We start from the raw sequence: 13,326 nt of genomic DNA on the forward strand, positions 1-13,326 counted from the left end.
TACTTATCAAACACTGCAAGATAAAAACCTGCAGCTTGCTGTACAAACAACAGGAGGTAACGTTGGTTTGAGTAACCAGATGCAGTAAAGAGCTCTACACACATGCACAACACACCACAGCGTTGGTTACAGTCACTATTTTCAAGATGCTACAGTTAAGTTCTGAGATACCCGCTGAGGCACTTTCCTGTAAGCTGGCCTGATTACACATGAACCCACTGGTGTCAACAACACCTTCACGTGATGAGCATCTTTGAAATCAGACCATTTCTACTTAGGTGTCTAAACCTGGATTTAGAAGGCCCTATCATTTAGAAATCTTAGGTGAAATAAAGCCTACTGAGGGGAGTGAGAATATCTGCAGAATTAGCATTAGCCCCAGTTTAAATGTCAGTGCCCTGTCTCCTATTAACGAACTGCTTGAATTACTGATCCTCTACCCCCCCAGTAGAGTCAATAGGAGCTTGGCCAACGACTTCAGTGAGAGCAGGGGGGTGGTTCTTTAATTCATACAGGCTGTGTGTGTGAGATGTAGGATTTGGGAATTTTGTTCAAGTAATCCAAGTCTGGAAACTCTAACTACAGCAAATGACAAAAGGAGGAAGAAATGTAGGGCACATTTTATTGGTAGCACTGGCTGCATTTATATATGCTTGAGTTTGGTTTTCAGAAAGTGCCTGTGTGGGAAAAGCAACTTTTTTTCCAAAAGGCATCAAAAAAATTGCAGGGTTAATACAATTGTTTTGAATTTTCTCCAAATAAGGGACTTTTGTACTCACTTCAGATCCTGCAGCTGCACAGTTGATGAGGTTGTTGTGTGGGTTGGCAATCCAGAAGGTGGAAACAGCACTGCAGATCAGTAACAAAAAATAACATGAAAATGATATGGAGTGCAAACTGAAGAACTAGCATTCTATGTCATATAGCACAGGCAAGTCTGATAACTCAGCAGATAAGCCTGCGCCTAAAGGCTGTGACAACTGGGGTTTCTTTTTTGGTCATCATGTCACACCTGTTACCATCATCGACAAACAGAGCAAAAGGCAGTTCTATCATTAAACATCTTGAGGAACTTAAATGAGGAATCTCTTTTGAAACCCTAAGTCTGCTATGAAGCAGTCAGTTGTTAGTAATATTTTATGATAAGAAAAATCTTCACAATCAGGGCCCCAACTTCACCGGAGGGTGGTTTAGCCACAGAATCTGATTAAGTGCTTCTATGGGCTTTTCCAAGCATACCCTGGCATCTGATTCTTCTGTATGCTTCTGTGATTTATTAACTTTATTTGCTCCTGCCACCCTACACATTTCTTTTATGACAAATACCTGGTGCACTTAAGGCAACCTCAAATGAAAACTCATGTCAAAGAGAAAAGATAAATCTGTCATGCTATTGTCCAGCATGTGACATATAGGCAGCCATTAAATTACATACTTATAAACTCTGGGAGGAAAACTGGATGGTTAAAGCTGATGTTTAATTTCCCTCTTGTGATTTATAGGTGACATTTGATCAAGTGTAGAGCAGCACAGTCCTTATGCTTACATCTCACTCAACCACTATTTTGAGGATTTCTGAGGGACCTTAAGTCATGCATTGGCCTTAGACTGGCTTTGCACAAGGGTGAGATTTATCATGCAACTGTAGCATGGGGCTGGTTAGAAAAAAGCTACTGAAGAGATTGCCAAAGGGACACCAACACTGTATTGACCAGGATCTCATGTCAATGTAATTTCTGACAAGTGCCAAATGATTAGGTCTACCAAGCTGGTTCCTTGGACTCACCTGCACAGGCATTCAGATGCATGTTGTCAACAAGGGCTGGCCTATTGTTTTTAACTGTTGACAAATTCTGTCTTTCTGTATATTTTTCCACCCATTGTATATACCTTGGCAGCCAATGCTAGCTTTTGCTTTAGTGCCCTGATCAGTCAGTTGCCATGAGATAATATATCATGGAACGGCTTAAAATAATAGTGGTATACTTCTAATCAACTAACAGCAGGCAGTCCTGGTGCAAAACAATGTATTTCTCATGATTAGCTTGTGACTTCTGCTACATGGAAGATCCAGATCACAGACTACCAGACGGACATCTACGTTTTTCATATATACAAACTGCATATAACTTTCTAGCTGTCAGCCTTCAAATGCCACACAAAATGTGGCCTGGGACTATGATATAGACATAGAACATCTGTGGAAAAAAATCAGTGAAATGCCTGATTAAGTATTATTTTATGAATGGAGACATATGATGTTGTCTAAAAACAAATGCAGATGTGAAAAAAGGCGTCACATGAATTTGATCTACTCTCTTTGCCAAAGCATAGGCTAAAAACATGTTTCTTGGCATCAAAGCACCAGTTTGTTCTGAAGACAGAAGGGAAGAGACATTGGTATGAAGTTAGATGATAGAAAGCATTTTCAACTATAACCAAAACCAAAAAGAATCTTTGGTTAAAATGGATTATCCGTAGCAAGGGTGAAATCCTGGCTCAGCTGATTCTTCCATTGTTAATAGGGCCTGGATTTTATCAAGTTTTAATGGGGGGATTTTTTTTTTAATTGCAACCTTGGAAAGTCCCAGGTAATAAAGTTCTAACATAATAAGAAAAAGTGGTCTGCTTTTTCAGAAATCTTAATAGGTCATTACAAATGCAGTTTAGCTTTAGAAAAATACTCCATCCTGAAAGACCTGCATTCCCATGTCTAGATCAATGTAGCAAACTTTTTTAAATTCTTGTTCTGCTTTGCCATTGTACCTTGCTTATGCACCTCAAGGCCAAAAATCCAGGACGTGCACAACAACCTTGAGTTAAAATGATAGAACACTGGAGAAAATCCTCTCTTGAAGTCTCAGAAGTCCCATTCAAATCAATAGAACCAGTCACACAGTAAAATACTATGCACATGGTAGATGCTGGCAGAATTTGGCACTACAGTTTTATTGTAAAAGTTTTGCTAATGAGACACTGAAAAAAGGTAGTTATCTGCTATTACCAATCAGCTGTTCATTCAAATTCTAGTTCTGGGATGTGCACCTTGTTTGTGGGGAGAATGCAGCCATGATGGACATGTTTCTCCTACTCTTCATTCAAGTCTGTCTCTCTATACCTACAGGCTATTAGAATAACTGAAAAATGAACTCTTGTTAAAGCCCTTATTTCAAACATTGTCAAGATGTTCCCTAAAGAGCACCATGAACTTGAGTTGTATGGCCTGGAAAAGATGTTTTAAAGAACTGGATCTTGGTAGGTAAGAGATGAGGTTGCTTAGTGTCTCTTAAAAAGTGCTCAACATTTTACAGGGCTGGGCTTAGAGTTGTGGCAAACAGAAGGAAACTTTAAGAACGTCTTGGCTAAGTACAGTGAGTCAAAAAGCCCAAGACTGAATTGATTAAACCTTCACAAGTCTAAGCTGCATAGATTGAACCGATAAGCAAGTGGACAGACCCTCACTTTTGATTCCGAAAATGCAGCCACGTGTCAGCAGTGGCCCAAGCCAGAAGCTAGGGAGCACTAGAGCATGGCTCCTTGACTGGCCAGAGTAGATACCTTGGGCCAAGACTAGCCCACCTACCCTGCAAAGGGGCAGGGGGCTTGCAGGGGAGATGCAAAGCATCCTGGGATGTTGAGGAACTATGAGTTAACTTGAATCTGGAGGGATCTGGGCAGAAGTTCAATAAACTGATTTAATCTAAATCAATTAAGTCTGATACTATATTCATTCAGGTTTTTTGGTCATTTTGAAAGCAGTTTATATGCACTGAACTTCTGTTGTGTTACAGATTTGAACTAGTTTCCAATCACCTGGGCTAGGGACAGAAGTTACACATAAACCAGTTTAAGTGATCAGAAACTGGTTTAAGCCTGTAACTGAACAGAAGCTCCATGCACATAAACCAGTTTCAAAATGGCTAAAACTGGTTTAAAATAAACCTGGTTGAATGTAGTATCAGACTTAACTGATCTGGATCAAACCAGTTTATGAAACTTCTGTCCTTCCTTGTTCAAGTTAAATCACAAATCACCCAGCATGCTTTCCAGCCCTGGGCTGGGCTCGGCTGTGCTGTCTGCTCCAGAGAGCAGGGCTGGCCCTGCCCCTCTGCTCCCTAACTGCAGCAGTAAGGGCTGGCTAACAAGGGGGTGGAGGGGGCAAGCCCAGCTGGGGAGGCAGCTGCTTCCCCAGAAAACCCCCAGCTGGGATTTGGTGTCAGGGAGGGGGGTTAAACATCCCTTCTACTACTCAAACTTACTGGTGGCAACCGTGGACTACAAATCCCAGAGGCACCTGGAAGCAGGAAGAATAAGTGATGAGCAACCCTGCAGAGTCCTGCTGCTGTAATTCTGGACCACAAATGATTTTGGAAGCATCAGGAAGAGAAAGTGAACACAGAGCCAGAGAGCCATGCTCTATTGCCCCCCAGCTTCTGGCCTGAGCTACTGCAGGCATGTGGCTGCTCTTCCTGAATCAAAGGTAACTATCTGTTCACTTCTGTTTCAGTTTAATCTGTGCAGTTTAGACTAATCTGCAAAGACTGAATTGATTCAGCCTCAGGCTTTTTGACTGTCTGTACTTAGCCTTATACCAGTTTATGTGCAATTTCTGTCCCTAGCCCTTGCCAGCATTTTCATGCCCTTGCTTACAGGGATTATTGGGAAGTTCAGTCTGCAGATACCATCTTTGATTGGCCACAAGCAATTTCCAGTTCCTCACTGAATTAGATTTAATTAAACTGTTTGGATTTCAACTTGCATCTTATATATGCCGTCCCCAGTGAATGTTAAAAATGCTACTAGTGGGCCAGATTTTGCTTCCCTTACTCACTGAAAAAGTCTCCCTTCTCCAGAAGCAGAAGGAAGGTAATCAGTGGAACCATATAAGGTGCAATTAATGCTATTAGCAGAATCTGAATACAGAAACATTTTGCATTCTTATGATGGTGCTGTGACTACATAGATACAAAGCAATGGACAGCAGGCCCATCTGTCTTCATATTATACTTTGAAAGGGATGTTTGTAATAAGACCCAAGAGAAGTAGCATTTGGGATGACCTTAATGCTAAAAACACTAAGCAAAATTATACTGTCTGCATGTATATATATAGCACAAACAGAAACATCCTGAACAACCATCCAATCTTGCAGAGTATGTAACCCAGGTGCCTGAAGTAGAGTACTTAATTATATACACTCAGGCCTGTATCTCATGGATCAAAGTTAAATCCTGCAAGGGTAAAAACCAAAAGATTTCACACTTACCTGCAATCCTGCCTGGGTTTGGGGATATATCCTGGATAAGCCCCTTCTGTAATCATCTTGCACATTTTACTGTCTCGATCAGATGGTAATAGAGTGCTAGGCTTAATAAGCAGTCCAAGACAGTGATCAAATGTGTTGCGTTCCTCTGGCCCATCCTCAGTAAAGAAACAGTGTCCCAGGGTGTCATAGCCCACAACATCCTTAACCTGCAAGTGCAGAAAGGGTTAGTTTTCAGATTTAGTTTTCAGCCACTGCAAAAATACTGTTTGCCTGTGGTGTGATGACAGTTAGAGCCCCAATAAGAGATCAGGACCCCGCTGTGAATAAAAAAGTGGTCCTTACTCCTATGAGTTTACTATCTAGGTGACAGTGTATGATACTTGCTTGAATTAGAATTTGCCATTTAGCGTGCAATGCTAATTAAGTTTTGCTCAGGCTTTCTGAAAAAGGGGGGATAGCATTCCAAAGCTCAAAGTGATGAAGGGGAGGTGAACAGGAGACATCATATACTCAGACCACATCTGGACTCATTCTTTTTGTGTAAAATTAAACAGACAGCTTGGTCAATGGCCAAAAATGTATCTGCTAAGTTGAATAAATGTATTTTTTTGGCTACCAGAGAGACTGCAAGTTGTTTACTGGGCAGGCTGAGCTGCTTATGGTCTGATTTAACCTTCTTCCAACTTGATGACAGAAACTTTAGTTCATTTGGACACAAATCAGCTGCTGCTAATCAGCATAGTAGCTGGAAAACAGGGATGTTGTAGCTAACATTGGAGACCTATTGTCTCCAACAGAAGTATGCAGATTTAACCCAGTTGAAGATCTGGGATACAATTTTTCAGAGTAAAAAAAGTGTTTTACAAGCCTAAGCACTAGGCTAGCCAGCAAAAAAAAAAAAAAAGAATCTGAAAAATTCTGAGGTCTCAGAAAGTGCTTTTATTCTTTGGTGGAATGAAACCTTTCACCACATTTCATGAAAATGCATGTGACAGAGAAGCAGCCGGTGAACTTCTGACAAGGCTGTTTACTTCTCTCTTTCCCTTCATCTCCCACCACAGAAATTCCACCTTGGACCTGACGCATCTTCCTAATTTACAGAGATGGAAACACTGGGCAAAATGTTTTGCTTTTGGCAGAACAGCACTTTTAAAAGGGAAAAGACTGTTGAAAAAATTTCAGTTCCTTGATCCCAAGGCTGACCTTCAGAAGGGACATAACATAAGTGTTTAAGAGCTGAACGGCATGGGCACGTTACTACCCACATGCATGTTTTTACCCTCTGGTAAAAGACTGGAAGGCAAGAGGGTACCCACAACAGTTATCAGGAAGTAAGGGATGGACAGTACATTTCTACCCCCTTTATCTCACAGTAACTTCTTTGTGTGCCCATGCCTTAAATCTCACTGCAAGTCAATGGGACTTAGGCTCCCAACTTCTGAAAATGGAACTTAGACTCCTAAATCCTTTAGGTACTTTTAAAAAGTGGTCTTTCTGTCAGAGGCCTCAGATGACAGAATACAATTTCCAAACGTATCCCAGGACCAATTTTAAAATGGTTAAATACATTCTCTTGTAAAAAACAGTATTTGGCTTGCCAGCTCTGTTACAAGCTGACACCTGCAAACACATCTCTTATGCATAGCCCTTGATCCAGCGTAAATATTTAAGTCTCCAAATTCAAATGATCACAGTAAATTAAACATTGTTAAAATGACATGAGACACAGCACATTCCTTTAAATTACCTCTCTAAAATCTGCAGCTAACTCTCCTAATTTAATTCAATGGCTATGTCATTCTAACGCCACTTTATTCCAGCATAAACGAAGAGCACCTTTTCAATTGTCCCTCCTTGGAAAGCATGACATTTGCCAGCCTTGGGCATGATGTTTGCCAGCCTTGTAATTATAAAAAAAAAACTATTCGATGCCGGAGCATCTCAGTGAACTACTTTCAAAAGTTGTATCCCAGTCCTTATGGGAAAGTCTGCTAGTCATACAAATGCCACAACTGCAGAATGAATAACTGTGTCAACCTAGTATTTTTCCCAAGCACAGAAGCAATATTTAAAAGAAACATAAATAATGCTTGTGCAGAGTTTAGCTGCTGAAAACTGACAAGCGACTCCTCAAACATTCCTTCAGCTGCCTGATGCTCCAGTTCATCATCCCTGTGAATTTTGGCTCTAGAACCATAATACGCGAAGGCCAGGCAGAGAGAGAGAAGCTGGTGCCTGGCGTAGATAAGAACGCTGCAGTGCCAGGCATCCCAACGTTGGAATTCAGCTGTGGGGCCAGATGTTGGCTGTGTGCACTGAATGACCCCAACTGGCCGGATCTGCTCCCCAACTTCTTAATACCCTTTCCTTGATCAATTACTTTCCCCATCGCTCATACTTCGCTTGCTTCACTTTTGTCATCCCCTAGTCTGTTTTCCTTCCAGGATCTCAGGTATTAGCACAGTGCTGAAAACATGAGGTTGTAAAAAATTGTGGGATTGTGTTGATTTATCTAAAAACCCTTTTTCCAGTGGATCTGCTTTTCAGATTCATGAAAGTATTCCTATTAGTCCATCAGTCTATTTTAACAAACTGTAACTTATAACCAACTTTCATGCAAGAATACCTTGTAAGTAAATCAGGTGCTATCTAGTGTACTTGGATTACTGACAGCAGATTCTAGTTTGATAATGCTGTGTTTATTCCCTGCAGCACTGTTACTCCCAGCCTTCTGCCAGACAGCTGATCAACCTCTATTTAATTTCCATCCCAATGACAGCTTCCATTTCAGCCCCTATAATTAGAGACCAGCTCACTGACATTGAACAGGGTGGAAATCAGGGCAGATTTTGATCACTGGGGTTGCATGGTATAACTGAGAATTGTGTAACAGTCAGCCATAGAGAAGTGGGGTTAGAAGGGACCTCCAGAGGTCATCTAGTTCAACCATTATCTGGTTAATATGGTAAAGACTATGGGTGCCTATACAAGAGCAGGGAGGTTCCTCCAATGAGCTGTAATTACAGCGCAGCAGAGCAGACTTGATTAACTACCACACTCCAGCAGCCTCCAGCGTCTCATGTATCAGCATCCCCACACTTCAAAATGGCAGCAGGGCGTTTTATCTAAAGCTCATTTAATGACCTTTAGATAAAGTGCCCTGCTGCCATTTTGAAGGTCAGAGACACTGATTTATGAAATACTCCAGGTGCTTTAATTAGAGCTGCTCTAATTAAAGTGCTCCTACCCCAATGTGTATAACTGTTGTAAATTGTCTAATTAAGGACATTATCAAGGATTAATTCTGGCAGTAAGGGGAATTAAAGCACTTTGTTGTTGGAAGGACTTTCTGTGTACTTCCAATAAGCAAATAGTCATGGACAAGCATAAAACAAGCACTTTGGTTACAGTCACAGTGAGGGGCTGTCTGCACCTATGTATAAACCCATGAAAAAGAGAATCTGTCCCCAAGAAGAAGTCTTATTTAGGGCTGATGTTTCTGAATTTGGTGCAATGGGCCAGCAATGGGAGAGCCCAGTGGGTGTATATGAATTTCAAGCCTTCAGTCATTTTAACTTGAATAATTAAATGCCCTACCCCCATTTGCTAAAGCACTTAGCAGACACTTAACTTCAGGCCACTTAGCATTAGAATCCACGGAACGGTCTGTAGGCCTAAAATTAAGCATGCACTCAAGTGTTTTCTAGGTCAGGGCTTAGTTGTCTCTTCTACAAAGTACACAGTTTATTCCATTTAAGTTCATAGCCTTGAAACTGAAAAAGGCCATGCACTTACCAAACTTCAGTGTAAACCATGCTTATTAGCTAGTAGAAAGCCTGCCATAGGCTTTTTGTACTTCATGTCTCTAAAAACAGCTTTAAAACTGCAAGACCTTGCTAGTTCAGAGATGCTTTAGAAGTCTTGAAATGGGCAGTAGTTAGGCAGCTAAACAGAGTACAGAGGAAGTTCAGTGGAGCCAACCATTCTTGTGCACATAGGCTGCTTACAGCTGTCAAAAAAGCAAAACAAAAGTGCTTTCCTTTAAGCTCGGCGTGCCGCTACATCAAGCGCAGCGCATGCCCATCTCACCCAACATCTGTACAGATCGGGTACTTCAGTGGGGCTTTTTTGGTGCTTTTATCTATAGCTGATTAAATCAGTTTTAGATAAAAGTGCCAAAAAGTCCCACTGAAGTGCCCAATCTATACAGATGCTGCAGAGTCAGGTCAAATTAACAGGCTCCCTCTTCCAGTGATGTTTTTGTTTTTTCACATCTGTCAGTACCCATAAACAGTTTGTGCACTTAATGTTTGTTTTGGTATAGGCAAAAAAAAATCCCCATAACCTGGGACCAATGTCATGTTACTTAGTTAAGCAAATTATGCATTTATCTGGTATATATAAAGTGGAACACAAAGTAGTTCATTCAAAGACCAACTTGTCTTCAGCATCTTGGGCTTTATGCCTACATGCTCACAAGCAAAATAAGTGATATGCAGAAGAAATGGTAAGCAGATAACTTTCCTGATTTTCCTCAGCTAAGTTATATAAATGACACCCAGAAACTATGGCATTCAGCAGCAATGCCCAATGCATGCAGCTTAGAAATGCAAGTAGTTATAATAGGCTCTCCTTCCTCAGAGACCTCCCTGAATTTTTGTGACTAACAATTTCAAGGCCTGGGGGATGGCAAATGGATCTCATAGCAAAAGAACAGACTGCGAAATCACATCGCGCTTTGAGAAGGAAGGAGCTGCTTGGTGTAGATGTCTAGTTATATGGGCAAGAAGACCAAATCTATTTTTAGTTGAAAATAGCCCATGTCACTTATAGGATCTTTAGAAATCAACTTTCATCATCAAATCAGACCATCATCACTGGACTGCAGGACACAGAACCTGGCTGACCAGATACTTCATTCTACGGGAACACAGCAAGCAAGCACTTGGGAGCAAATGTACCCAAATCAGGTTTTTTGGATGGAAATAACTATGGATTAGAAAACGAAAGATTTCTTTTTTTAAATAGTCAAACAACTAACATGGATTAAATTCTTAATGCAGATTATAGATTTAATGGTAATGCTTCCCAGCGGAGGCTTCTTTTAGGTTTTCTGCAATGAAATAAAACCCAGGATCCCCCAAGGAATTAAAAGTGTTGAGTAAATGCATCAGAACTGAACAGTTTTCCTCAGTCAGATCAGTCTGTCTGCATTACATCATTGCTGTCTTGGTTGGAAAACGCCTGAGAACATGGATTCTTACAATATTTCCTAGTCACAACGATATGGTTTTCACTTGGAAAAGGCAAGAGAGATGAAACATTTCTAAATACTTTGCATAAACCCATCCATCTGACCCGAAAAAAATAAGCCATGCACAGGGTGTTCAGGTTGGCAGTAGGACAAGCATTAATCAATAAAGAAGCAGAATTTAAATTAGAATCAAGACTTGATATTTTAGTCAAGCCACCAGCTAACCTAGAGTTGTGTAATTACAATACAGCTAGAAGATATGTTTATGGTACCATTATTAGGAACCTTCTCTCTGCTTGACAGACCAACCCCTAGCTAGTTTTTCCTTCCAGTCTGTACGCTAGTTACATTTTTAGCTATGCTGAGCTGTTATATGAGAGGCTTTAAACTGGAAAGTAGTTATACAACCCTAGATACCTAATACAATTTATATAAGGCAAAGTAGAACATACTTTTTGGGAGCCAAGTCTCCTGTTGATTTTAAGGTCATGTTGAAAACTTAAAACTACAGAGTTCAGCATCAGAGATTCAGTTTTGCAACTAGCAGACAGAGACTGCTTTGCTGCTTTATTTGCCATTTATTTTTTCTCTTTTAACTTTTGTAAATCTTAATGATGCTTGTAACATATTCATCTAACTTTGCCACCTTTAAAGGCTCTCTTTTGCCATCCTTACCAATGGCAAAACTACAGGATCAGGTCCACAGATGAAGAAGTGTGAAAAAAAATAAAGTGGATTGAAGTGAATAAAAAGAAAACAGTAGATTGTTCCCCCACCCGCAAGCAAGTTTGAATGCTGCAAACTTCAAATGGGTGGATGCATGTGTTTTTAAGATGCTGGTGATACACGGGGGAATTCTTTGTGCTCAATGACTGTATCATTGATAATGTCAGAGATGTGGTGTAGTGGTAGCCTCATATCAAAACACCAATTTGTTCTGGCTAGTCAGAAACCTGTTAAAAAGTGTTTTGTATATTGGCTCCAATTTATATATGTTGCCATCACGTGGAAAATGCTGGGGTTCTTCTCATAAGACAACCCAGGTATTTTGAGGCCACGTTTTTGGACCATTGTCTAGAAGTTCAACTCTTAGTTTTTATGTTTGTTTCATGCCTTTAAAAGCTCTGCTTTCAAAAAAACATTTCTGAACTTTATGAATGTGGATAGGGCTTTCTCCTTCATGCATTCCCAAGATGAACACATGTGGTTGGTTATGTGGTTTCAGTGCTAACATCCAGATTGTGTCTTTGGCTCAGAGTCTAGTTACCCTGAAGCAGCTGGGTGGGTTGGGCCCTGTGATCCAACTCAAATTTCTAACACAAGTCACTTTCAAATTATTCTTAAAAACATGATGAGGTTCAAGCTGATGCACACACAAAAGAAAACAAATCAAGAAAACCTCTTCCTGTAAAAGAAGGCACTAAATGCAAAAACAGCAAAGTATAACATAAAGTAGCATAACAGTGGTATAGAACATGTGTGTATTCTGCTTACACCTACTCTGGAGTAAACTCTAGTCTACACACTGTTCAGGGCAGCAGTGATGGTGTCCTTTGAAAAGGTTAGAGCATTTTTCTTCATGGCCTTCGCTATGAAGTTCCCCCATTGTTGCATGAAGTTTGCTGTTCTTGCTATGACCTCTCCTATGCTGCAACCTACTCTGAAGTTGTCATACTACAGAAGGTCTATAGGATTTCTTTCTAGTTCCAGGCTCTGTTAAATCAGCATTTATAAGATAAGCAGCCAGACAGCTCTATTTCAAATGCAAATCCTTATTACAGGAAAGCTTATGTATTCTCAGTTTTGGTAATTATATTCTTTAAATAACAGTCTATAGTTAGATTCAAGTACCTATATAAGATGGGCTGGCTTTCAGGAATCATGGAATACAAGGCCATTTGGACCCCTTGGCAGCTGAGTCACATGCAGAATTTGGCCCAGAGTGTTACATTTTTATACTGTGTTCACATTTTAGACATACCTTAAAACACATTTGGCATTATATATCATCCAGTAAGTCCAGAGTGAAAGAGAAGGACCCTTCATTTAACTCTGAAAAGCACTCTATTTTTCTCAGTAATGATTCTGGCCTCAGTGGTATTTTAATGTTACCGTGGAAAAAACGGATAGGTATAAAATGACAACTTCATCAGTAAGGTAGCCATTAAAGTGTTATCTCTTACCAGCAAGCCATTGGAGCCATGGACTGTGATACAACGTGAGAAGGCATGGTGAACAGAGACATCCTTAACATAGCTTGGCGGGCGGTAGCCTCCTTTTTCATCCACATCTCCAGCCATGTGGAAGTGAATTGGGTAGTGTCCCATTGTCTGCTGGCCCATATGTATCAATTCTAAACCTTCTATATGGACAGCCTTAAATCCAAAAGCAACCTGGAGAACAATAAAGGACTAATCAAGAGGCAGGAAGAATATCTGGCTGCTTTTTGAAGGCTGCACAGGCATGGCAAGTTTTCGACTAGGATGACTGACAGATGGGCAAAACAATGTAGGGAAGCTGAAAAAAAAACTATATTGTCTTGCATAACGTTCTTGGGCTTGATTGCAACTCATGACAAAATGGGTTCAAATCAGAAACTATTAAACTTTGGGGAAGTTGGGCTCTGGATGCAAACTCTATTTATTACCTGTGTGTAGTTAACCTGGCAGGCAGATTAGGGAGTTGTAAGAGTGGGATGTGCACTACAAAGAGGGGAGAGGACAAGCAAAGGGACAGCTCTAGTCTACTCTAAGACAAGCCTGTGTGTTTTACAGGCCTTTATGACCAAGATGCTTCGGGCTATGCC

At 40.6% G+C, this 13,326-nt stretch overlaps 1 protein-coding gene across 1 annotated transcript in view; it reads right to left on the minus strand.

Moving 5' to 3' along the window:
- Positions 1-13,326, minus strand: part of CEMIP (cell migration inducing hyaluronan binding protein) — a 139,009-nt gene that overhangs the window by 25,692 nt on the left and 99,991 nt on the right. The window contains exons 13-15 of the mRNA XM_019533705.1: positions 12,704-12,913; positions 5,267-5,472; positions 780-849 (exon numbers count right to left, since the gene is read on the minus strand). Coding sequence (XP_019389250.1) covers positions 780-849; positions 5,267-5,472; positions 12,704-12,913 — 486 coding nt within the window. The remainder of the gene's footprint in view (positions 1-779; positions 850-5,266; positions 5,473-12,703; positions 12,914-13,326) is intronic.

This window comes from Crocodylus porosus, unplaced genomic scaffold (genome assembly GCF_001723895.1).
Source record: "Crocodylus porosus isolate Cpor-Errol unplaced genomic scaffold, CroPor_comp1, whole genome shotgun sequence".
NCBI classification, from domain to species: Eukaryota; Metazoa; Chordata; order Crocodylia; family Crocodylidae; genus Crocodylus; species Crocodylus porosus.